The 24,010-nt window shown below is 42.6% G+C and overlaps 1 protein-coding gene across 5 annotated transcripts in view; it reads right to left on the bottom strand.

Moving 5' to 3' along the window:
- LOC139308490 (galectin-5-like) overlaps positions 1–22,018 on the bottom strand; it is a 33,301-nt gene extending 11,283 nt beyond the window's left edge. Inside the window, exons 1-9 of one of the 5 annotated variants that reach the window (XM_070932043.1) lie at positions 21,882–22,018; positions 15,128–15,172; positions 13,812–13,856; positions 13,158–13,202; positions 10,886–10,930; positions 10,238–10,282; positions 8,849–8,893; positions 7,018–7,062; positions 78–197 (exon numbers count right to left, since the gene is read on the bottom strand). In XM_070932043.1, the coding sequence (XP_070788144.1) occupies positions 78–197; positions 7,018–7,062; positions 8,849–8,893; positions 10,238–10,282; positions 10,886–10,930; positions 13,158–13,202; positions 13,812–13,856; positions 15,128–15,172; positions 21,882–21,884 (438 nt within the window). In that variant the 5' untranslated portion in view covers positions 21,885–22,018. The remainder of the gene's footprint in view (positions 1–77; positions 198–7,017; positions 7,063–8,848; positions 8,894–10,237; positions 10,283–10,885; positions 10,931–13,157; positions 13,203–13,811; positions 13,857–15,127; positions 15,173–21,881) is intronic. The other 4 variants (XM_070932045.1, XM_070932044.1, XM_070932046.1 and 1 more) reach the window with 4 other exon arrangements.
- Between the last annotated feature and the right edge of the window lie 1,992 nt (positions 22,019–24,010).

Below are 24,010 nucleotides of genomic sequence, written 5' to 3'. Positions count from 1 at the left end.
ATAAGGGTAGCCATTTGTTTATCAGGGAAGGCAGAAAAGGTGCTTTATAAATAAAATGAAATCAATAGAATACCTACAGTTTGACCTTGGAAGCTGACTGAGTCCATATCTAGTTGTCCTGAAATTCCGACGTTATTTACTTGGGAAAGACAGACCTTGTGTTTTAATTCCAACTGCAGCTTTCCATCTACGTGAACCTGGCAAACACAGAAGGGAGCAGCTTGTCATATCTTCGCAACAAGAACAACAGAGAAGATAACGTCTGTGGAGATTCTCTATCATCCAGCAATTATATTCTGCCCCATGGTGCTTTAGAGTTTACGATGTCAGCATATTGCCCCCCACAATCTGGGTCCTCATTTATGACCTCAGAACGATGGAAGGCTGAGTCAACCTTGAGCCAGTCAGGATCAAACTCCAGACTGTGGGCAGAATTAGCCTGCAATACTGTATTCTAACCTCTGTGCCACCAGGGCTCCAGGTCATGGTTGTCCCAAAGGTGCTTTTTCCAAAAGGCAACTGGACTTCTTTGTTTTTTCTTTAAAAATGTTTTGCTTCTCATCCAAGAAGCTTCTTCAGTTCTGATCCAAAGAACTGAAGAAGCTCTTGGATGGGAAGTAAAATGTTTTCAAAGAAAAAAACCCAGAAATTTTGGAAAAAGCACCTTTCAGATAACAGAGAAGGAACCAAAACAGTGGTTGAACTCACCTAACAAGTTAACCCCCGTTAGCAGCTTATGAATAAGACAAATTCAAATCTTTATTGTCAATGCCTTGGTAGTACAGTGGTCTAAGGCACCCTGTTATTAAGCTGGTTATTAAGACCAGCTGCCTGCAATTACTGCAGGTTCGAATCTCGCCAAGGCTCAAGGTTGACTCAGCCTTCCATCCTTTCTAAGGTAGGTAAATTGAGGACCCAGTTGTGGGGGCAATAAGCTGACTTTGTATAAATATACAAAAGGATGAAGGCTATTGCTTAACGCATTGTAAGCCGCCCTGAGTCTCCGGAGAAGGGCGGCATATAAATCAAATTAAAAAAAAAATGCACAACATGTGTACAATGAGATTGGCTGAGCCTCCCTTAGTGCAACACCCCCAACACAAATACATCTCAATAACTCACAGTGAAAGAAAGAAAATCCCTAACCCAGTAAATCATACTAACAAACACACAATCCTCTATACATATATGTGCATAACATTTTGTTGTTATTAGTTGCGAAGTCATGTCCGACCCATCGCAACCCCATGGACAACGTTCCTTCAGGCCTTCCTGTCCTCTACCATACTCTGGCGTCCATTTAACCTCACGCCGACTGCTTCAGTGACCTCGTTCACTGCCGTCCCCTTCTTCTTCTTTTGCCCTCAATCTTTCCCAGCATTAGGCTCTTCTCCAGGGAGTCCTTCCTTCTCATTAGGTGGTCAAAGTATTTTGAGTTTCATCTTCAGGATCTGGCCTTCTAAAGAGCAGTCAGGGTTGATCTCCTCTAGGACTGACCGGTTGGATCGCCTTGCAGCCTAAGGGACTCGCAGGAATCTTCTCCAGCACCAGAGTTCAAAGACCTCAATTCTTTGGTGCTCAGCCTTTCTTAGGGTCCAACTTTCACAGCCATACATGGCAACTGGGAAAACCATAGCCTTGACTATACACACTTTTGTTGGCAGGGTGATGTCTCTGCTTTTTACTATGCTGTCTAGATGTGCCATAGCTTTCCTCCCCAGGAGCAAGCGTCTTTTAATTTCTTGGCTGCAGTCCCCATCTGCAGTGATCTTGGAGCCCAGGAAAATAAAATCTGTCAGTATTTCCATTTCTTCCCCATTTATTTGCCAGGAATTGAGAGGGCCAGATGCCATGATCTTAGTTTTCTTAATGTTGAGTTTCAAGCCAGCTTTTCCACTCTCCTTCACCCGCATCAAGAGGCTCATTAGTTCCTCTTCGTTTTCTGCCATTAGAGTGGTATCATCTGCATACCTGAGGTTGTTATTTCTCCCAGAAATCTTAATTCCAACTTTTGATTCATCTAGCCCCGCCATTCTCATGATGTGCTCTGCATGCATATAAGTTAAATAGGCAGGGCAACAGTATACAGCCTTGCCAGACTCCTTTCCCAATTTTGAACCAATCAGTGGTTCGGTGTCCAGTTCTCACTGTTGCTTCTTGACCTGCATATAGGTTTCTCAAGAGACAAATAAGATGGTCTGGTACTCCCATCTCTTTAAGAACATTTGTTGTGATCCACACAATCAAAGGCTTTAGCATAGTCAATGAAGCAGAAGTAGATGTTTTTCTGAAACTTCCTAGCTTTCTCCATGATCCAGAGTATGTTGGCAATTTGATCTCTAGTTCCTCTGCCTCTTTGAAATCCTGCCTGTACTTCTGGTAGTTCTCGATCCACATACTGCTGGAGCCTAGCTTGTAGGATTTTAAGCATAACCTTACTAGCATATGAAATGAGTGCAATGATGCGATAGTTTGAACATTCTTTGGCATTGCCTTTCTTTGGAATTGAAATGAAAACTGACCTTTTCCAATCCTGTGGCCAGTGTTGAGTTTTCCAAATTTGCTGGCAAATTGAATGTAGCACTTTTACTGCATCGTCTTTTAAGATTTTGAATAGCTCAGCTGGAATACTGTCTTCTCGCTTTGTTGTTGCTCAGATTTCCTAAGGCCCATTTGACTTCACATTCTAGGATGTCTGACTCGAAGTCAGTGACCACCCCATCGTGGTTATCAGGGATGTTAAGCTCATTCTTGTATAGTTCTTCTGTGTAATTTTGCAGCCTCTTCTTAATCTCTTCTGCCTCTGTTAGGTCCCTGCTATTTTGGTCCTTTATCATGCCCATCTTTGCATGAAACGTTCCCTTCATATCTCCAATTTTCTTGAAGAGATCTTTGGTCCTCCCTACTCTATTGTTTTCTTCTATTTCTTTGCACTGTCCATTTAAGAATGCATGGTTTTAGTTGCTACCTCTTGTACAATGTTGCGAACCACTATCCATAGTTCTTTAGGCACTCTATCAGATCTAATTCCTTAAATCTATTTGTCACCTCTACTGTATATTCATCAGGGATATGATTTAGTTCATACCTGAGTGGCCTAGTGCTTTTCCCTGCCTTCTTCAATTTAAGTCTAAATTTTGCAACAAGAAGCTCATGATCTGAGCCACAGTCAGCTCCTGGTCTTGTTTTTATTGACTGTATAGAGCTTCTCCATCTTTGGATGCAGAACACATAATCAATCTGATTTCTGTGTTGACTGTCTGGTGATGTCCATGTGTAGAGTCGTTTCTTGGGTTGTTGGAAAAGAGTGTTTGCTATGACCATCGTATTATCTTGACAGAATTCTATCAGCCTGTGCTCCGCTTCATTTTGTACTCCAAGGCCAAACTTGTCTGTTATTCGGGTTATCTTTTGGCTTCCTACTTTAGCATTCCAATCCCCCATGATGATAAGGACATCATTTTTTGGTGTTAATTCTATAAGGTGCTGTAGGGCTTCATAGAACCAGTCAATTTCATCCTCTTCAGCACCAGTGGTTGGGGCATAGACTTGGATTACTGTGATATTGAATGGTTTGCCTTGGATTCGAACTGAGATCATTCTGTCATTTTGGGGATTGTATCCCAGTATTGTTTTTCCTACTCTTTTATTGATTATGAAGGCTACTCCATTTCTTCTGAGGGATTCTTGCCCGCAGTAGTATACCTGATGGTCATCTGAATTAAATTCACCCATTCCTGTCCATTTTAGTTCACTGATTCCTAAGATGTCGATGTTCAGTCTTGTTATCTCTTGTTTGACCACGTCCAGCTTGCCTTGATTCATGGATCTTACATTCCAGGTTCCTATGGAGAAAAGATCTTTACAGCATCGGACTTTCCTTTCACCACCAGATGCATCCACAGCTGAGCATCCTTTCGGCTTTGGTACAGTCGCTTCACTCTTTCTGGCACTACTAGTACTAGCTGTCTGCTCTTCCCCAGTAGCATATTGGACACCTTCCAACCTGAGGGGCTCATCTTCCGGCATCATATCTTTTTTCTTTTTGGTACTGTCCATGGGGTTTTCATGGTGAGATACTGGAGTGGGTTGCCATTTCCTTCTCCAGTGGATCACATTTTGTCAGAGCTCTCTGCTATGACCTGTCCGTCTTTGGTGTCCCTGCATGGCATAGCTCATAGCTCCATTGAACTACACAAGCCCCTTCGCCCCGACAAGGCAGTAATCCACGAAGGGGTGCATAATATCACATTATGATATATTGCACCAATATGAACATGTTGCACATTGCGCCGGCGTCTATCATACTACATCATTGGCATCCTTCAGTTTCAAGAGACTATGGTATCGTGCTCTGGAAAGAGGTCCTAAAACAGCATCTAGTGTGACTAGAAAGGCCAATTCGAGAGTGGCAATCCCTTCCACACTGAGGGCAGATACACTCTGTCCCCTGCCCAGCCCCCGGATTTCGCTGGTTCCGGGACTGCCTCTTTGCCTCAGCCTGCCAAACAAGTGTCTCTTCGAATTGGAGAAGGCCATGCTGCATCTTTAGCATCCAAGCTGAACGATCGGAGGTCAAGGTTTCCCAGTTGTTAATGTCCATTCCCAGGGCTTTTAGGTCCCTTTTGCAGATATCCTTATATCACAGCTGTGGTCTCCCTCTGAGGCGCTTTCCCTGCACTAATTCTCCATACAGGAGATCTTTCGGAATCCGACCATCAGCCATTCTCACGACATGCCCCAGCCAGCGTAGATGTCGCTTTTTCAATAGTGTATACATGCTAGAAATTCCAGCACGTTCCAAGACTGCGCTCTTTGGGACTTTGTCCTGCCAGGTAATGCCAAGAATTTGTCGGAGACAGCGCATATCATACTACATACTTATGATGTTATGTTGCTTTCAGGAGTCTGACAACCCACGGATAAAAGCTGTTCTTCAGCCTGTTCGTACGACTGGCTATGCTTCTGTATCTCCTGCCCGATGGCAGGAGAGTAAAGAAGTGCTGACCAGGGTGTGAGTCGTCCTTGAGGATTTTCCTCACTCTTCAAAGGCAGCGAGTCCTAGTGATTTCGTCTAGTGATGTCAGGGAACAGCCTATGATGTTTTGAGCCATGCTTATCACACTCTGTAATGTCTTTCTATCTGTGGTTGTCAAGCCAGCATACCATACCATAATGCAATACGTGAGGACGCTTTCTATTGTGGCCTGGGAAAAGGAGGTCATCAGTTGTTATTCCGCCTTGTTCTTCCGCAAGACCCTAAGGAAGTGGAGTCTCTGTTGGGCCTTCCTGGCCACCTGGATTGTGTTGTTTTTCCAGGTGAGGTCTTCGCTAAGATGGACTCCCAGGAATTTGAAAGAGGGGATTCTCTCCACACAGCCCCCCCCCTCGATGTAAAGCGGGGCAGGTTCCTCTCTCTTCTTCCGGAAGTCTAGTACCATCTCCTTTGCCTTGCTGATGTTCAGGTGCAAGTTGTTTTCTGAGCACCATATGGATAATTTTTGAGCCTCCCCCCGTATGCTGCTTTGTTTGCATCTGTAATAAGACCCAGTATGGTGGTGTCATCTGCGAACTTAATGGTCATAGTGGATGGGTCAGAAGATACACTATCGTATGTGTACAATGAATACAGGTTTGGACTGAGCACACAGCCCTGAGGAGAGCCAGTGCTGAGCTTCAGGAGGACGATATAAAAGACCCAGTCCTCACTGTTTGTGGCCGGTTCATTAGAAAGTCTTTAATCCAGTCACAGATGGAAGAGGGAAAATTCAAGTCAGTCAGTTTTTCGATAAGGATGCTCAGCAGAACGGTGTTGAAGGTCTATGAAAAGCATTCTGACATAATTTCCTGGTTTCTCTTCTAGGTGACTCACTACGGAATGTAAAGCAGTAGCTATGGCGTCGTCTGTCAAATTATTCCCCCTGTAGGCAAACCGGTATTGGTCAAAATTTGCTGGGAGGCATGACCTAAGGTGTTGAAGAACCAATCTCTCAAAACACTTCATCACTACAGACGTGAATACAATAGGTCTGTAGTCATTCAGGCAGTTAATTGCTGTTTTCTTCGGGACTGGGATAATAGTGGATGCTTTCAAGCATGATGGAACACTGGCCGTTTGCAAGGCCAACTGGGAAGTCACAAACCATGTTTGAGAAATGATAAGGACTAGATTCCTCAAAAACACTTAAAACACTTAAACCAAGTTGAGATTACTGTTGGTCCTTGATTTACAACAGATCGCTTAGTGATCCCAATTGTGCTTTGGGTATTTGGCAACCAGTCTGCATTTATGGCCATTTGCAATGCCCTTCTACCATGAAACTGCAATTTAAGATGTTTTTGTAGAAAATCAGCATTTACTCCTAATTTTTGGCAAAAATGGCCCATAGTAAAAAATGATTCACTTAATGAACCCTGCAAAAAAGGCAACAAAAACAGGTCCGATCATGTGATGACCTACATTATGACGGTCACAACTGACGACCATAATGGGCAGGCTCCATTGGGAGATTGTATGGAGTACCCAAAGTGGATAAGAGACTGGATGAGTTGCTCTGTGAAGGAGACGGTTTCTAAACTGATAAATAAAAATAAAGACAAGATCCAAAGAAAGTGTGCCCCAAACTCCATCGGGTTATGTGTGCATTGATGGGGCCCATTTTGCATTTGAGAGAGCGGTTTTGCACTCAGCAAGGGATGCTTTGAGACATTCTGTATTTTACACCTTTTGAAAAACCAAGTATACTTTTAAAAAAGATGGTGATTATAACTCATGAAGAGGACTTATCGTCTTCATATCACATAGGAAAAGATGTTCACAAGAAACTGGATCTCCAAAGGATGCCCTTTTCGGAAAACCATAGCATATTTCCTTTCTTCTTGCTGCCAGCCGCCCTTTGTGTGTGAATTGCATACAATATAGTCCAATGCCATGCAATCAAAGTTATGTCTCTGTTGAAGTCTGTGACACACGAGGGATTGTTGGCATTTTTTAAAGAAAAGGACCGTATATCATACCTGTGAGGGTGTTGGGAAAATTGGGTTGGAACAAACTGGATAGGTCTGGATAAAAAACAGAAATAAAAGGAAATTGTATGAGGAAGTATCAAAACAAAGAGCGACTTCGAGGTCAACGTTTCTCAATCTCAACAATTTTAAGATGTGTGGCCTTCAACCCCCAGAGTTCCTGAACCAGTGAAAAACGTTTCTTAGATAGTACAGGTATTGTGTCTTAATGAGCGGTCATTTAGCAAGGCTCCAAGGTTATGACAACCACCCCCACCCCCGAAGGTACTTATAACCTGGTTTCTGACAGGAATACAGGCACCTCTAGTCACATGACCACATTTTGGAAACTTGGCAACTGGCTCACTTTTCATCAGTTGCAATGTTCCATGATCACGTGACTGCAATTTATATTTGCTGGTTTCCAGCCTTTTTGGTTGGTTTCTGCTAAAAACACACCCATGAGAGGGGACCCCCTTCATGACTGCATCTTTGACTTTACAACTAATCTATGCAAGATTAGGTTAAAAGATTCGTCTCCTCTCTCTCTGTGTGTACACACACACAGAGAGAGAGGAGACGAATCTTTTAACCTAATCTTGCATAGGCGTGTGTGTGTGTGTGTGTATGGCTTTTTTTGTCCCCCTCTTATCCCTTCCTTCGATTTCTTTTTTTCTTGGAAACAAAGGAGGTGCAAGGACGACAGGTGGGATTGTCCCAAAAAGCGAAACCCCAAAATTAAAAGAATGGCTTTTCAAATCCTTAAAAAGTTACGATGCCAACCCTGGGCCAGTTATTTCTCTTTTTCCTTTGGGGGAGGGAAAGTTGCCTTCTCCCCCAGGAATGGGATGGGAGGGGAAAGAAGGAAGGAAGGAGATGGGAATGAGAAGGAGAGAAAGAGGAAGCAGGGGAGGGAGGGAGGGATAAAGGAAGGAAGGAGATGGGAATAAAAACGAGAGGAGGAAGGAGAGGGGAAGGGAGGGAGGGAGCAAGGAAGGAAGAAATGGGAATGAGAAGGAGGGAGGGAGGAGATGGGAATAAAAAGGAAAGAAGGAGGAAGGAGAGGGGAAGGGAGGGAGGGGGCAAGGAAGGAAGGAGATGGGAAGGAGAAGGAAGGAAGGAAGATGGGAATAAAAAGGAGTGGAGGAGGAAGGAGAGGGGAGGGAGGAAGGAGATGGGAATGAGAGGGAGGGAGGGAAGCTGGCCATACCGACCCTGACTCCCACGCCCATCCAAGGTCAACCATAATCCTGATGTGGTCCTCAATGAAATCGAGTTTGACATTCAGTCACTCAGTCTGTCTGTCTGTCTATCTATCTATCATATATCTGTCTGCCTATTATCTATCTATCTATCTATCTATCTATCTATCTATCTACCTACCTATCTATCTCTATCTACCTACATCTATCTATCTATCTATCTATCTATCTATCTTTCTGTCTGTCTGTCTGTCTGTCTGTCTATCTATCTCTATCTACCTACATCTATCTACCTACCTACCTCTATCTATCTATCTATCTATCTATCTATCTATCTATCTATCTATCTACCTACATCTATCTATCTATCTATCTATCTATCTATCTATCTATCTATCTATCTATCTACCTACCTACCTACCTACATCTATCTACCTACCTATCTATCTACCTACCTACATCTATCTATCTACCTACCTACATCTATCTATCTATCTATCTATCTATCTATCTATCTATCTATCTATCTATCTATCTATCTATCTCTATCTACCTATATCTATCTATCTATCTATCTATCTATCTATCTATCTATCTATCTATCTATCTATCTATCTATCTATCTGGACTGTTTGTCATACCTGTGGGAATGTTGGGAGAATTGGATTGGAACAAACTGGATAGGTCTGGGGAAAAAACAGAAATAAAAGGAAATTGTATGAGCAAATATCAGAATGAAGAGTGACTTCTAGGTCAGTGTTTCTCAATCTGAACAATTTTAAAATGTGTGGCCTTCAACCCCATAGAATTCCTCAGCCAGTGAAAAACGCTTCTTAGATAGTACAGGTAGTGTTGCTTAATGAGCGGTCAGTTAGCGACGCTCCACGTTTATGACAACTGGGGTCAAAAAAATGAAGACAGCGTCTAATGCCATGCAGTCAATGTCATGCCGGACTCAGGGCGGTGTACAGCCAAGATAAAAACCAGCAATATAAAAGTTAAAAACAATTTAAAATTATTAGATAGATTTTTGCAGGAAATTCTAGTTTCCTGCAAAAACATAAATTGTGTTTATATGATTAAGGATGCTGCAAATGGCCACAAATGTAGGCCTATTGTCAAGTGCACAAAATGTGGTTATGTGACCGTAGGTGCAGGAGGAGTGATATACGATGCCAGTCCTTGGCCAGTCATTTCTTTTTTTCTTTTGGGAAAACAACAAGCAGCAGGTATCTGAGTGGGCCTCCCGGGCTCTTAATAAGGGCCACATTTAAATGCTGAGGGGCAAGGGGAAGTCACCTTCTCCACCAGGAATGGGAAGGAAGGAAGGAAGGATGGATGGAAGGAGATGGGAATGAGGAGAGAAAGAGGAAGCGGGGAAGGGAGGAAGGAAATGGGAATAAAAAGGAGAGAAGGAGAGGGGAAGGAGGGAGGGAGGGAGGAAGGAAGGAGATGGTAATGAGAAGGAGAGAAAGAGGAAGTGGGGAAGGGAGGGAGGAAGGAAGGAAGGAAAATGGGAATAAAAAGGAGAGAAGGAAGAAGGAGAGGGGAAGGAGGGAGGGAGGGAGAAGGAAGGAAGGACATGGGAATAAGGAGAGAAGGAGAAAGGGGAGGGAGAGAGAGAGGAAGGAGATGGGAATGAGAAGGAGAGAAAGAGGAAGTGGGGAAGGGAGGGAGGAAGGAAGGAAGGAAGGAAAATGGGAATAAAAAGGAGAGAAGGAAGAAGGAGAGGGGAAGGAGGGAGGGAGGGAGAAGGAAGGAAGGACATGGGAATAAGGAGAGAAGGAGAAAGGGGAGGGAGAGAGAGAGGAAGGAGATGGGAATGAGAGGGAGAGAGGGAAGCTGGCCATGTCGACCCTGGGTCCCACGGCAATCGAAGGTCAACCATAATCCTGATGTGGTCCTCAATGAAATCGAGTTTGACACCCCTGATCTACAACAATCTTAGAACTTGTTCAGGCCAAATACATTTAAGCTAACCAGATCTATCTATCTATCTATCTGTTGTCTGTCTGTACTGTATGTCATACCTGTGGGAATGCTGGGAAAATTGGGTTGGAACAAACTGGATGGGTCTGGGGGGAAAAACAGAAATCAAAGGAAATTGTATGAGGAAGTATCAAAACGAAGAGCGACTTCCAGGTCAGTGTTTCTCAGCCTCAACAATTTTAAGATGTGTGGCCGTCAAGCCCCAGAATTCCTCAGCCAGTGAAAAACGCTTCTTAGATGATACAGATGGTGTTGCTTAATGAGCAGTCAGTTAGCGACGCTCCACGTTTATTTAATTTAATTTAATTTCCAATTTATATACCGCCCTTCTCCCTGAGGACTCAGGGCGGTGTACAGCCAAGATAAGAACATAGAATACAAATATTAAAAACAGTTAAAAATATATATAAATTTGGCCCGAAAGTTAAGAAATCACAAACTGATTAAAAGAATTTAAAAATTTCTTCTTAAGACAGCCCGGCTTGCTGGAAAAGATGGGTTTTAAGGGCACGACGGAAGGCATTGAGGTCTTATGACAATTGGGGTCAAATTATGACAACTGGGGTCAAAAAAATGAAGATAGTGTCTAATGCCATGCAGTCAAAGTTGTGTCTCTGTTGAAGTGCATGTCTGTGACACACATGAGGGATTGTTGGCATTTTTTTTTAGTAAAGGACTGTATATCATACCTGTAAGGGTATTGGGCAAATTGGGTTGCAACAAAGTGGATCCATCTGGAAAAAAATAAAAATCAAAGGAAATTGTATGAGCAAGTATCAGAACAAAGAGCGACTTCTAGTATTTGAGTATTTCTCAACCTCAACAATTTTAAGATGTGCGGCCTTCAACCCCAGAATTCCTCAGCCAGTAAAAAACGCTTCTTAGATTAGGGGCTTCAAACTCAAGGACCGGGGGCCGGATCCAACCCATGGGGTGATTAGATCTGGCCTGCAGGGCCACCCTGGAAACGGCAAAGAACCAGCCCACAGTGCCTCTGCCACCGAAAACGGAGCTCGTGAGGGTTTCAATCCGTATATGGCCTTGTTCAATCTATATACATAACCGGAGCCTAAGCCATATATATATATATCTCCTCTTCTAAGTCAGCATTTAAATAAGCTGTATAATGATATATAGAATATTTTTATGAAGCTGCTAACGTTATTGCAAGCCTTATTGTCTCGCTTTTCACAGTAGGTGCAAAAATCTCATCATAATACATGTTCTTTCTTTGTGTGAATCCCTGTGCAACTAATCTTGCTTTATATTGTAATTCATTATTATGTAACACTTTCTTCTTGTAAACCCATTTGCACCCTACTGCTTTTTTCTCTTCTGGCAGTCTTATGGGAGTAAACCAGGGGTAAAATGCTCCCGGTTCTGACCAGCCAAGCTCTGACGATCCCAGCTGAGTTCCTTTTAAATGGCTCGTAGCAAAAATCTCTCCCCCTCCCCCCCTCAGCTTGCTTACCTTAGCTGCTGGTCGCAACACCTTGCTGTAATCCCTGCAACTGCAATCGATTGCATCAGCAAGCAACTGAATCTCCCTGCCTACAATCAAGCAGGCAGGGAGTTGTGGAGCTTTGCTGGCTGAGGAATTCTGGGAGTTGAAGTCCACAAGTCTTAAAAGTTGCCAAGGTTGGAGACCCCTCTTCTATTGGATAAGTTTTTTTCCCCTTTGGGAGCTTTAAAAAAATAGTTAATTGGGTTTTTTGTTAGTTGTTCTTTTTTTAGACCTAGCCATTTAAAGTTTAGGAAGTTTTAAATTTAGCTGCTTTTATATAAAAGTAAAAATAAATTAAAATAAAACAATATTTGTGCAGCTTTCTGAGATTTAGTGTGTTTCTGTAGTGTTTCACTCTAACTACACAAACATACAAAATTTCACAAAGCTGAATGTGGAATTTTGTGTGTGTAAAGTGTGAAAGTTGGTTTTTTGGGCTTTTTGTGGCTGTGTGAGGTTCCTGCTTGTTGCAGGGGCCATTTTGGGTCTAGCACAGCTGCTTTTACATTGTGGGTGAGCCAGTTGTGTTGTGTTGTGTGTGTGTAAAATGTGAAAGTTGTTTTTTTTTGGGGGGGGGGCTTTTTGTGGCTGTGTGAGGTTCCTGCTCGTTGCAGGGGCCATTTTGGGTCTAGCACAACTGCTTTTATATTGTGGATGAGCCAGTTGTGTTGTGTTGTGTAGGTTAAAAAAGGGCAAAGAAGTGACATTGACTTGGCCACGCCCACCTTACCAACAAGCCACGCCCTCCCAGTCACCTTACCACCAAGCCACGCCCACTAATTAAGCCACGCCCACAGAACCGGTAGCAAAAAATTTTAGATTTCACCCCTGGAGTAAACACCCGATGCACATCCATAGATTTCATTTCCTCATCCATAGCCTCCTTCCATTTTTTTTATTCTATTTTGGGCAATAACAACATTTCATGATAACTTTGAGGTTCATATCTTACACTGTATGCTCTGACCTTACTAGCAATAAACCTTGCAGGATGTACACCCTTGTTACTCCTGTCTGATCTCCTAGGCATTATATGTTCCTGTGTTCCTGTTTCTGGCCTCTCCTTTTCTATTTCTGTGTCATCTGTGCTTTCATGCTTTATCATAATTTCCTGACAGTTAGAACAATTAATAAGTGGAACAACTTGCCTGCAGAAGTTGTGAATGCCCCAACACTGGAAATTTTTAAGAAGATGTTGAATAACCATTTGTCTGAAGTGGTGTAGGGTTTCCTGCTTGGGCAGGGGGTTGGACTAGAAGACCTCCAAGGACCCTTCCAACTCTGCTATTCTATTCTATTCTATTCTATTCTATTCTATTCTGTTCTGTTCTGTTCTGTTCTGTTCTGTCCTGTCCTGTCCTGTCCTGTCCTGTCCTGTCCAATCTATCTATCTATCTATCTATCTATCTATCTATCTATCTATCTATCTATCTATCTATCTGGACTGTTCGTCATACCTGTGGGAATGTTGGGAAAACCGTGTTGGAACAAACTGCATACGTCTGGAAAAAAAAAAACAGAAACCAAACGAAATTGTATGAGCAAGTATAAAAACGAAGAGCGACTTCGAGGTCAATGTTTCTCAATCTGAACAATTTTAAAATGTGTGGTCTTCAACCCCAGAATTCCTCAGCCAGTGAAAAACGCTTTTTAGATGGTACAGGTAGTGTTGCTTAATAAGCGGTCATTTAGCGACGCTCCAAGGTTATGACAATCACCCCCTCCCCCGATGGTACTTATAACCTGGTTTCTGATAGAGGAATACACACACCTCTAGTCACATGACCACATTTTGGAAACTTGGCAACTGGCTCTCTTTTCATCAGTTGCAATGTTCCATGATCACATGACTGCAAATTATATTTGTTGCTTTCTAGCCTTTATGGTTGGTTTCTGCTAAAAACACACCCATGGGAGGGGACTCCCTTTATGACTGCAGTTTGACTTTACAACAGCTCCGTTTGCTTAGAACTGTCACAAAAAAAGGTTGTAGAATTAAACCAGTCACGTAGATGCCTCAAGTTATGACAATCATGACTTACAGACAGAAATTCTTGGTACACATGAGGGTTTGTTGGCATTTTTTTTTAGTAAAGGACTGTATATCATACCTGTGAGGGTGTTGGGCAAACTGGGTTGCAACAAAGTGGATCCATCTGGAAAAAAAACAGAAATCAAAGAAAATTGTATGAGAAAATACAATTTGTTTCTCAACAAATTTCAGTGTTTCTCAACCTCAACAATTTTAAGATGTGTGGCCTTCCACCCCCAGAATTCCTCAGCTAGTGAGAAACTCTTCTTAGATCAGGGGCGTCAAACTCAAAGACCGGGGGCCAGATCCAGCCCATGGGGTGATTAGATCTGGCCCACAGGGCCGCCCTGGAAACAGCAAAGAACCAGCCTGCAGTGCCTTTGCCAGCGAAAATGGAGCTTGTGAGGGCTGTGTGTGGCCCTCCTGAGAACCGTTTTCTCTGGCAGTGGGTCGCAGGAGGCCATCCCAGACATAAACAGAGCTTGCGAGAGTTGCATGAGGACCTCCCCGAGCTCTGTTTTTGTTAGTAGAGGGTTTCAGGAGGCTGTCGCAGCCGAAAATGGAGCCTGGGAGACTGTTTTCGCTGGTAAAGTACTAGGGCCACCAGAGGCAACCCCACGACATGAGTGACATGCTGGCTACACTGACCCTGCCCACATCCACCCCGGGCACCTGAGGTCAAACACAACCCTGATGTGGCCCTCAACAAAATCGAGTTTGATACACATCTTAGATAGTACAGGTAGTGTTGCTTAATGAGCAGTCATTTAGCGGCTGTCCAGGGTTATGACAAGCCCCCCTCCCAAGGTACTTGTAACCTGGTTTCTGACAGGAATACAGATACCTCTAGTCACATGACCACATTTTGGAAACTTGGCAACTGGCTCACTTTTCATCAGTTGCAGTGTTCCATGATCATGTGACTGCAATTTATTTTTGCTAGTTTTGGTTGGTTTCTGCTAAAAACACACCCATGGGAAGGGATTCCCTTTATGACTGCAGCTTTGACTTTACAACTATTGCGTTTGCTTTGCAACTATCACAAAAAAAGCTCGTAAAATCAAGCCAGTCACGTGAATGCCTCAACTTATGACAATCATGACTTACAGACAGAAATTCTAGGCTCCATTACAGTTGTAAGTCAAGGACTACCGGATAATACAAAAATGTGGTGCTTGTGAAGTTTAGCAATCTCGCTAAACTTGAAAAGATGGAGAGGTGTGATAGGTTCTCCACTGCCACTGGTCTTGCCAGAGCACCCAATGGGGTCAAAAAAATCAAGATGGCGTCTAATGCCATGCAATCCAAGTTGTGTCTCTGTTGAAGTGCATGATGTCTGTGACACACATGAGGGATTGTTGGCATTTTTTTTAAGTAAAGGATCGTATATCATACCTGTGAGAATGTTGAGCAAATTTGATTGCAAGAAAATGGATTGGTCTGGAAAAAAACAGAAATCAAAGGAAATTGTATGAGCAAGTATCAGAACAAAGAGCTACTTCTAGGTCAGTGTTTCTCAACCTCAACAATTTTAAGATGTGTGGAGAGGAGGCGGGCCCAGCTGTTAAGGAGGAAAGCTGTGGAAAGCTCTGTTATAGAAAGTCATTTTTCCAGCGAATTCCAACTGATCGGTGGACTTTGTGGAGTCCTAGTTCCCTTGGAGGGGGATTGGAAGAAAGAGGCGCTCTGCGGTGTAGCTCTTGGCAGCAGTCGAGAAAGCGAGTGGCAGAAAAGCCTCGGCAGTCAAAAAGTCAAAAATCAAAGTTGTCAAAGCTGTGCCACATGTGCAGCCATGAAGAAGTGAACAGGGAAGCCCCCAAGTCTGCTCCAACAAGTGGCAGACCCATCCCACCTGTGAGAGGAGATAGTAATGGATTTTATCATAGAGCTCCCGAACAGTGGGGGGAATATGGTCATTGGAACAGTAATAGACCTGCTCTCCAAACAAGCCCACTTTATAGCTTGCTCAGGTCTGCCATCAAACTAACAAACTAACAAAAATATTTGTAAAACATATCTAAAGACTACTCCACGAAATACTTAAGGCTAAAACTCCCCTGCAAGAAACTGGGACCAAAACTCATAGGACTGTTCCCAATAGTGAAAGTGACTAATCCAGTTACATTACAGCTGAAGCTTCCCCTCCTACTAGGGACCGTGCATCCAGTTTTCCACAGCAGCTTGCTGAAGCCAGCTGTAGAGTCTCAACTAAGACCAGACGACCAGCCAGCCCTCAAGCCAATCATAGTGCAAGGAGAGACACATTACGAAGTGAAGAAAATTTTAGTCTCAAGGTTATACAAAGGGAGGCTACAGTACTTAGTACAGTGGAAAGGATATCCCCTCTCAGAAGCCATAAGGGTAAGCTTCCGGTTGACGTCACAGCGGGAATGGCTGGAGAATAGCGGCGCTGTGCCGGGTTTTGTGAAATGCAGCCAGCAACTGCTTGCCCAGAGATCCTAAGGGATCAAGCCACCCTGGAGGGCTGGTGAAGAAAAGAGAGGTGCTTCATTGATCACGAGGAAACCACAATTTCCTCATTGATCCAAAGAAAGTTCTCCTGAACAGCAGCAAGGACAACGGCCATTTTGGGCAGTCAGAAGGTGGGATAATAAGGATACTAAGATCTTGTGCTGAAGCGATGCGTGGACTTAGCAGTGAAACTCTAACCCCTCTGACTGGTTGACAATCAACTATTTTTTTATTTTTATACTCTGTTAAATGCTGGAATTGGAAGCAGGGGAGCCATCTACTGGAGGACGAAGATTACTGCAAAGTGTGAAATTAAAAGAAAAGTGATGAAAGGAGAGAAAGTAAACAACACCTGGAAGGCTATTTGACCTTGACTTTATCTTAGTAGGTGACTTGGATGCTTGGAAATATTTAGTGAGCTTTTTGAAGATCCACAAGACAAACTAAATTAAATACTAAAACTTTATTGAAACTGTGCATTGAAAAGTGGATTTGAAAGATTTGAGGGGACCTGGTGGGCCAAGTTGGATTTGGGTTATTAACATTACATGACAGATCATTCTACGAAGCAAAAGAAGAAAAGCAATAGAAGGGAAAAGAAAAAAGAAAAAGAAGAAAAGATAAATAAGACTTTAAAATCTGGACAATTGGGAAGGTCTAAACTGGAAATTATAAAGACTGTAAAGCATAAATGTATAGATTTTAAGGACTAGAAATTTAAGGAACTTGAAGGAATAATTTTGGGATTGACAAATTTTTTATTAAAAATTGACTTTTTTGGAGTTTTTAGATATTGGGATAATGGTATATTAGAGGAATATTGAGTAATTTTTAATATATTAATTTGGTACAAAATGATCCAGCAGGAGACAATAAAGTTCTATGAAGAAATGTTAGTTAAAAGTATTTACAAAAATGTGACAAAAAATCATAAGGAGATTGAAGATTAAATATTCATGGGAATATTTAAAGATGAAGGACCTGCACTATCATGCATATTAAGGTCTGAAGGGCCGAAATAAAATCAATGTTAATTTGGGTGTTGAAATTGTGACCTTTAAGTATATCAGATTGGTGTTTTGCAGCCCTGGCAGGTGCTTAGCTTGCAAAATGTTGTAGGCAAGGAGGAAGCGTATGCTTAAAGTGCATGTAAAAATAACCATGTTGTAACATTTAGGTTGGAGGAATGGACAACTGGTCCTGTTGCTATGACAAGCTGTCAGAATCCTGAAAGTCATGTGATTTTGTGGTTTTAAGGTATATAATTAAATATTAAAGTTAAGAATTTTGCAGAGACACAAAAAAGAATGTTGATGGAAAGAATTAATATACAGCTAGTTTAAAAAGTGAAGTATTTAGGAATACAACACCAAAATGTGCAACAATCAAAGAGGATAATTATATGAAACTGGTGAGGCAAATTAAACAAAATCTGGAGAAATGGAAAGACTTACAATTGTCACCATCAGGAAGAATAGCTACTATAAAAATGAACATTTTGCCAAGAATACTATACTTATTTCAAACCATACCAATAAAGCTGGAGAAAAAAATACTTGGAAGAATTAAATAAAATAATATTAAGATTTGTTTGGTTAGGAAAGAAAGCCAGAATAGGCTTAAAAATGTTGCAAGAAACCAAAAAAAAGAGAGGGGGTTTTGGATTACCAGATTGGGAATTGTACTACCAGGCCTCGGTACTCACATGGGTGAAAAAATGGATTAGCTTGAGACATATAAGATTTTTAACCTTAAAAGGGCTTGATCTTCAACTAGGGTGGCACACCATTTTATGGTATGGGAAGAATAAGATACGTAGTTATTTCCAGAGACACTATGTTAGGAATGCACTGTTATCAGTCTGGTTTAAAATAAAAGAACAACAAAAGCCAGAAAATACCAATCTGGCTTTCCGCTGTGGAAGCACTGGTACATCCTAATGTTATTAATGTTATTAATATAGAAAAAAATGTAAGATACAAAGACATTTTGAATGATAAAGGAGAACTAAGGGATAGATATCTCATGGTGGCCACATGCAGCTACAATCTCGTTATGAAAAAGATGCTAAAATGTACCGCTGTAATAAAGAGTTAACAGAGTTAGACCACATATTAACTGGAACAGATGATAAATTGATAAAGAAATTATATTGTTATATATCTATCTATATATAAAAGCGAAATACCATTCATGCATCATCACAAAATCTCCAGAACCGTAAAGCCTACAAACTTGATATTTGCCATGTATGTTCCTCTTGGCTTCTAAGAAAGGATTTTTTGAAATGTCCATCAGAGCATTATATTTCCTATATTATTATTAACACGCTCTGATGCTAAGGAGTTTTCCTCCCCCTCCCCACCTGAAAAGAAATCTGTTCCAAATGCAAAACACAAGCAGAGGAAAGGAGTTTCAGTTTTACTTTCAAGACAGCAAGCAGGGGATAGGATAGGGGAGGCTTCTGTGGGGCAAGGTTGAAGGAGAGAAGGGGGATAGGATAGGGGAGGCTTTTGTGGGGCAAGCCTGAGGGAGAGAAGGGAAGAGAATAGGGGAGGCTTATGTGGGGCAAGGCTGAAGGAGAGAAGGGAATAGGATAGGAGACGTTTCTGTGGGGCAAGGCTGAGGGAGAGAAGGGGATAGGCTATGGGATGTTTCTGTGGGGCAAGGCTGAGGGAGAGAAGGGGATAGGATAGGGGAGGCTTATGTGGGGCAAGCCTGACAGAGAGAAGGGGATAGGATAGAACATCTTTCTGTGGGGCAAGCCTGAGGGAGAGAAGGGGAGAGGAGAGGCCGATCATAACTATTCATTAATTTTCAAGCTGTAAGTGTTGATTTTTCAAGCCTGATCACATAGTTTCGTAGCGGAGAACGGGTATTCAGCTAATTAAGTATAAATGATTGCCCGGGCTAAAAACTTTCGCTATGCAATAGAATTAGATAAATGGCAGAAACTATGGGACAGAAATGTTAAACTGACTATGTCAACTGCATATAAAGAAAATCTGTATAAAATGTTTTATAGATGGTGTTTCGCACCGGCAAGATTGGCTAAAATGTATAAAGATAGATCTGCTAAATGTTGGAAGTGTAATCAATCATTGGGCTCATACTGTCATATGTGGTGGACTTGAATATTTTTTGATGTGGGATGTATTTTATCAATGGTTAGACAATAGAAACCGAAGTTAGAAAGGAGCTAAAATGTTAATGTGGAGAGAATTCAAAGATGATGAAGTTATTTATTATTGCTATTATACTACCGTGTTTCCCCAAAAATAAGACAGGGTCTTATTTTCTTTTGATCCCCGAAATATGACCTTGGCCTTATTATTGGGGGGGTCTTATTATTTTTGAGGTGCAGGAGGCCCCTAAACATCGGCCAACTGCAGGGGGACTGGTGCCGGAGTGCCGACCAGTTGCTTCGCTGGTGCCGTTCAGGCCGCTGCCTCCAGCAATCGTGGCAGCTTTTAATTTGCTTCCCTTGCAAACAGCACGAGGTGAGGAGGGGGGGGTGAACGGTGGGGGAACATGCCCCACGCGTACCTGCCATACATCTGGAACGGCCTCGCAGAGGCCCCTCCCGCAAACCGTAGCTTGCGCACCCCTTCTCTTAGTGGCGGCCACAAAGAGCGGCCACAAACAAACTCTTGCCAGCCCTAGTCCTGTCAACCTAGGGGGAGGGGGTACTGGCACCAGAGCTCTGAGCAATGGCCGGTATGGGCTGTCTGCGCAGCCATGAAGTGGGATCGGCATGGCCGGTTCTTGCCCACAGCATTGCCGGTGAGGATCAGGTCAGAGCCGCTGCCGCCCAAGATCAGGAGGCCAGATTCGGTGAGCCGGACATACCGCTGCCACTCAGGAAAAGAAAGAGGAGGCACTGCGAGAGAGCCCATTTCTGACGTTCTTCTCCTCCTGGGCGGCAGCAGCGTGTTCAGCTCCCCGAATCAGATCTAGGCCGGCGAGGGAGAGTAGTAGGTGGGGAGGCGGAGAAGCGAGACACATGGAGTGCCATCTCTTCTCCCCTCCCTTACCAGCCATGGTAGGAGCTGGAAATCAGGTAAGAAGTGAGACGCAATCCAAAGTACTTCATTGTAATACACCATTCCCCTCTCCTGTATACAAACCCCAACCTAAGTGGCAAGCTAAAAATGAAAATAAAAAACCTGAATGTTTTAGGCAACAGCTCACCCGAAGGAAAAGCTGTTTGAGTTTCTGAGCCCACCAAGTGCTGGAATTTATTGCAGCGAATAAAAACAGACAGCTGACATAAAATTCCAGCAGGTTCTAACCAGTAAAAATATTTATCAAGCTAACAAGGGAAGGACTTTTTCATGTAACAATAGCCCAATGTGGGGAAGGCATGTCTTTATATTTTACCTTTGGGTTGAAGCCCCATTTCGTTCCATGCCTCTTGCTTCTCCACCTCCCCACCCCTTCCAAAATCAGGCTTGCCGATGTCAGCCAGCAAGGGGGAGTGGCGGGTGGGGAGACGGAGAAGCAAGAGGCATGGAACGAGATGGGGCTTCAAGTCTTTCCCTTGTTAGCTTGATAAATAAATGCTGTTTACATGGCAGTTGCACATGCATCTAAGTATTTGGGGGGGGGGTCATTTTCGGGGGGGCTTATTATAGTGCATGCGCTCGAAAGCCCAATTGGGCTTATTATCTGGACATGTCTTATTTTCGGGGAAACACGGTATTATATAGTTATATTATTAATATTGTGATGAATATAACAACAAATTGTGGACCTTGACTGTTCAAATAACTGTACCCAGATCACACACAGTTTGAGGGAAATGGAAAATAATATAAATAAAACAAATAAAACTTTTATTTAAAAAATGAAATATTGATTAATGGGACATTGCCAATCCACCTCAAGCAATCCCTTTTGATGCTTGTCTGACTGACCCTCATTGCAATGTGATTAATATAAGTGCTCTCTGTTTGCTATGCTTTAAATTTTAATAAACCTCTGAATCCTAAAGTGAGACTTTTGTGGTGTGCTCTCTGTTCAATTGTTATTAAGTGCAGCTATGCCCAATGATCTGTTTTTTTCCCCCCCAACACTGTGTATTTTCACTTTTATATACTGGACATATATATTATACCTAGTTGTAAACTCGGAATAAGAATGATTTTCTTATATAATTCTAACTCTATTTTGATGTCCAATCTGGGTTTTTTTATCTGATGTTTCCGTGCTTTTATTTTGATTAGGAGTTAAGAAATTATTTTTACTACATATTTACATCTGTACTGCAGAAAGTTCCAAATAAATCTATTTTGTCACTTTTTAACTTTCCCCCCTTTTTGATCCCCTTTCCCTCAATTTTTTTTTCTTTTGGTTATTTTGTATTTCAAGTATTTCATCTCCCTTTGAAACTTAATATTACATTTTAAAAAACTGCTTGTGCAGGGGGTTGGATCAGAAGACCTCCAAGGTCCCTTCCAACTATGTTATTCTGTTAAATAAGGAGTGAACCTCGTCCTAAAAAGCCACATAACCTGACCTTGGCTCAATCACAGTTATTGAGCCACAGTTATGGAAGCGCACCAGGGGAACAGCCCGCCACGAGATATTGAATTATAGGCTGCCTGGCGTTGTAAAGTGAAGTGGATGGGTGGGAATCCCGTTCCGTCCCTTCCCTTCTTAAGCAAACCCAACTTACCATATTCAGCAGCTGGCAGTGGAATCCGAGAAAGAAAAGGAAATTCCGGCAAGTTTGTCTAGTTTGGCGAGAGGACTTTTTCCTCCCAACTTAAGGGAAAGAGATCTTCGCACATGCAGGTTCGCGCTTAAATGGAGCAGAGCGGAGCCACGAGGGGGGGAAGGTCAAAGAAAGGGGCGGAGCCTTTCTGGAGATGGAGGGGGCAGAGGGAGGAGATAAATTGGGAGGGGGGGTCAGTGCTGCTCCCTAAAAGGCCGGAGTGGCTTGAATGTGAGGGGGTGGGATGCTGGTCAGGCGCTCTGCTTGCCCCCATTCCTTACGCCCCCTCGATTTTCCACCCACTCTGTGTTTTCCCTATCGTTAGTCACGGAGGTGGCTTGGAAGTAGGTTATGGGTCAACTTAAGGTAGAATTGCAACATGCCAATAAGGTCATACCCATGATCGGGGTCATGGGACTAGAATTGAAATATTGCGGGGATTCACACGACAGGGACGAATTTGCAGCTAACTGCTTTCCAAAATCAGCCTATTTTGGGGGGAAGGGGGAATCTCCCGAGCCAGAACCTTCCAGTGTGGTCAAGAAGCAGACTACAATCTCCATAATCCTTAGCCATTTGTCCTGAATGGTATAAGGTCTCTTGCTCGAGAGGGTGGGGGGCGGAGGTTGGGCTAGAGAAGACCTCCAAAGCCCCTTCCAATTCTCTTATTCTGTATTCTGCTCCTGGGACAAAGCATCTGGTGATACTTCAGCGACATCAGATATGACCAAATGAAAAGAAAAAAAAATCAACTTGATTTTGACAGGAGTCAGTAGAAGTGGGGGTGGAGCAAGTAAATCCTCCTGTCTCCTTACCTATCATTAACCGCACATTCTGTTTTTGCAAGATCCTGGTGGATAATCTTTGGCTTATTATCACTTTCTTATTTTTAGGCTGGAGGGGCTGAGCAGGGATCCCCTTTCCTGCTTCTCTACTTCCCTTTGCTTAGAACAGGGCTGATCTCCGCTCAAGCACTTGATAATGAAACCGCTCCACCCTTTCCCCCCCTCCCCTTTCCCCAGCTTCATACCTCTGTGCCTGCAGCTGTTGCTTTGCAAAAAAGCTGGGAATCCCCCCTACTCTTTTTCCAGAAATGCCCACTGACAAATCTTCCCAGAAATGATCCAGAAGCATGGAAGGGAGAATAAGAATTAGACCCATCAGCAAACCAGGGTGTTCATTTTTCTTCTTTCAATATATATTTTGTTATGTTGGCATTTTCATAAATTGGACCTGTTGCTCATGATTTTTTTCCAGAAGTTTTGAACCCCCTTTTATTACCTTTGTCAATAACTCAAGGTGGCCAACGGGATCTAATAGGCCTTCCTCCTCTGATTTTGTTTGGAAAAAGCTGCCACGTTCTAAACCTTCACTAGCTACAAAATGCCAACTCAGAGCCTGGTCTAGCAAAGTTAGAACATCAAACACCAAACAGAATAATAGATTGGAAGGGATCTTGGAGGGCTTCTAGTCCAGGCGTCCCCAACCCTCGGTCCACATGCATGCCAGAAACCTGCCAGAAATGGGAACCTTTACCTTTATGAATGCTGCTGGTTTGAACAATTTGTGTTTTATTTTTTTTAATTTTTTTAAAAACAATCTTTATTAAGCATAAAAAGATAAAATATCACATTAACTACATACATTATAAAATATGAAATAAAGAAAGATAAAAGAACAATAAGAACAGAAAGGAAAAAGAGAGACAAAAAAGGGAGAGACACACAAAAGAAAGAGAAGAAACAACAAAAAAAGAAAAAATACAGTATAATAATATATATATTGTAGCTTGTATTACACTTTGTGTTTTAATTGAGTTCTTCCATCCAGGCCTCCATTTAAAATTCCACAGGAATTATACTAAAACAATTCCACCGGTTCTTAACTTTCCTTGTTTTGTTTTTACAGAGGCAGAAAGGATACAAAGAGGACCTATTTGAAGCAACGTTTCCAAAAGAGAACCAAAGAACCATGGAAGAAATAAAAACTGAAGGACCCATAAAAGTCTTACAGTCTCAAGACCAGCTAAAACTTTAACCCTAACTTCCTACCCAGAGACCTTCCTTAGCCTCAGCGGGGGTCCCCAAATG

Source organism: Pituophis catenifer, unplaced genomic scaffold (genome assembly GCF_029215685.1).
Source record: "Pituophis catenifer annectens isolate HBS135680 unplaced genomic scaffold, rPitCat1.0.hap2 SCAF_1, whole genome shotgun sequence".
In the NCBI taxonomy this organism is placed as follows: Eukaryota; Metazoa; Chordata; class Lepidosauria; order Squamata; family Colubridae; genus Pituophis; species Pituophis catenifer.
Note: the sequence above shows the minus strand (reverse complement) of the source record. Positions and strands in the feature narration are given on the sequence as shown.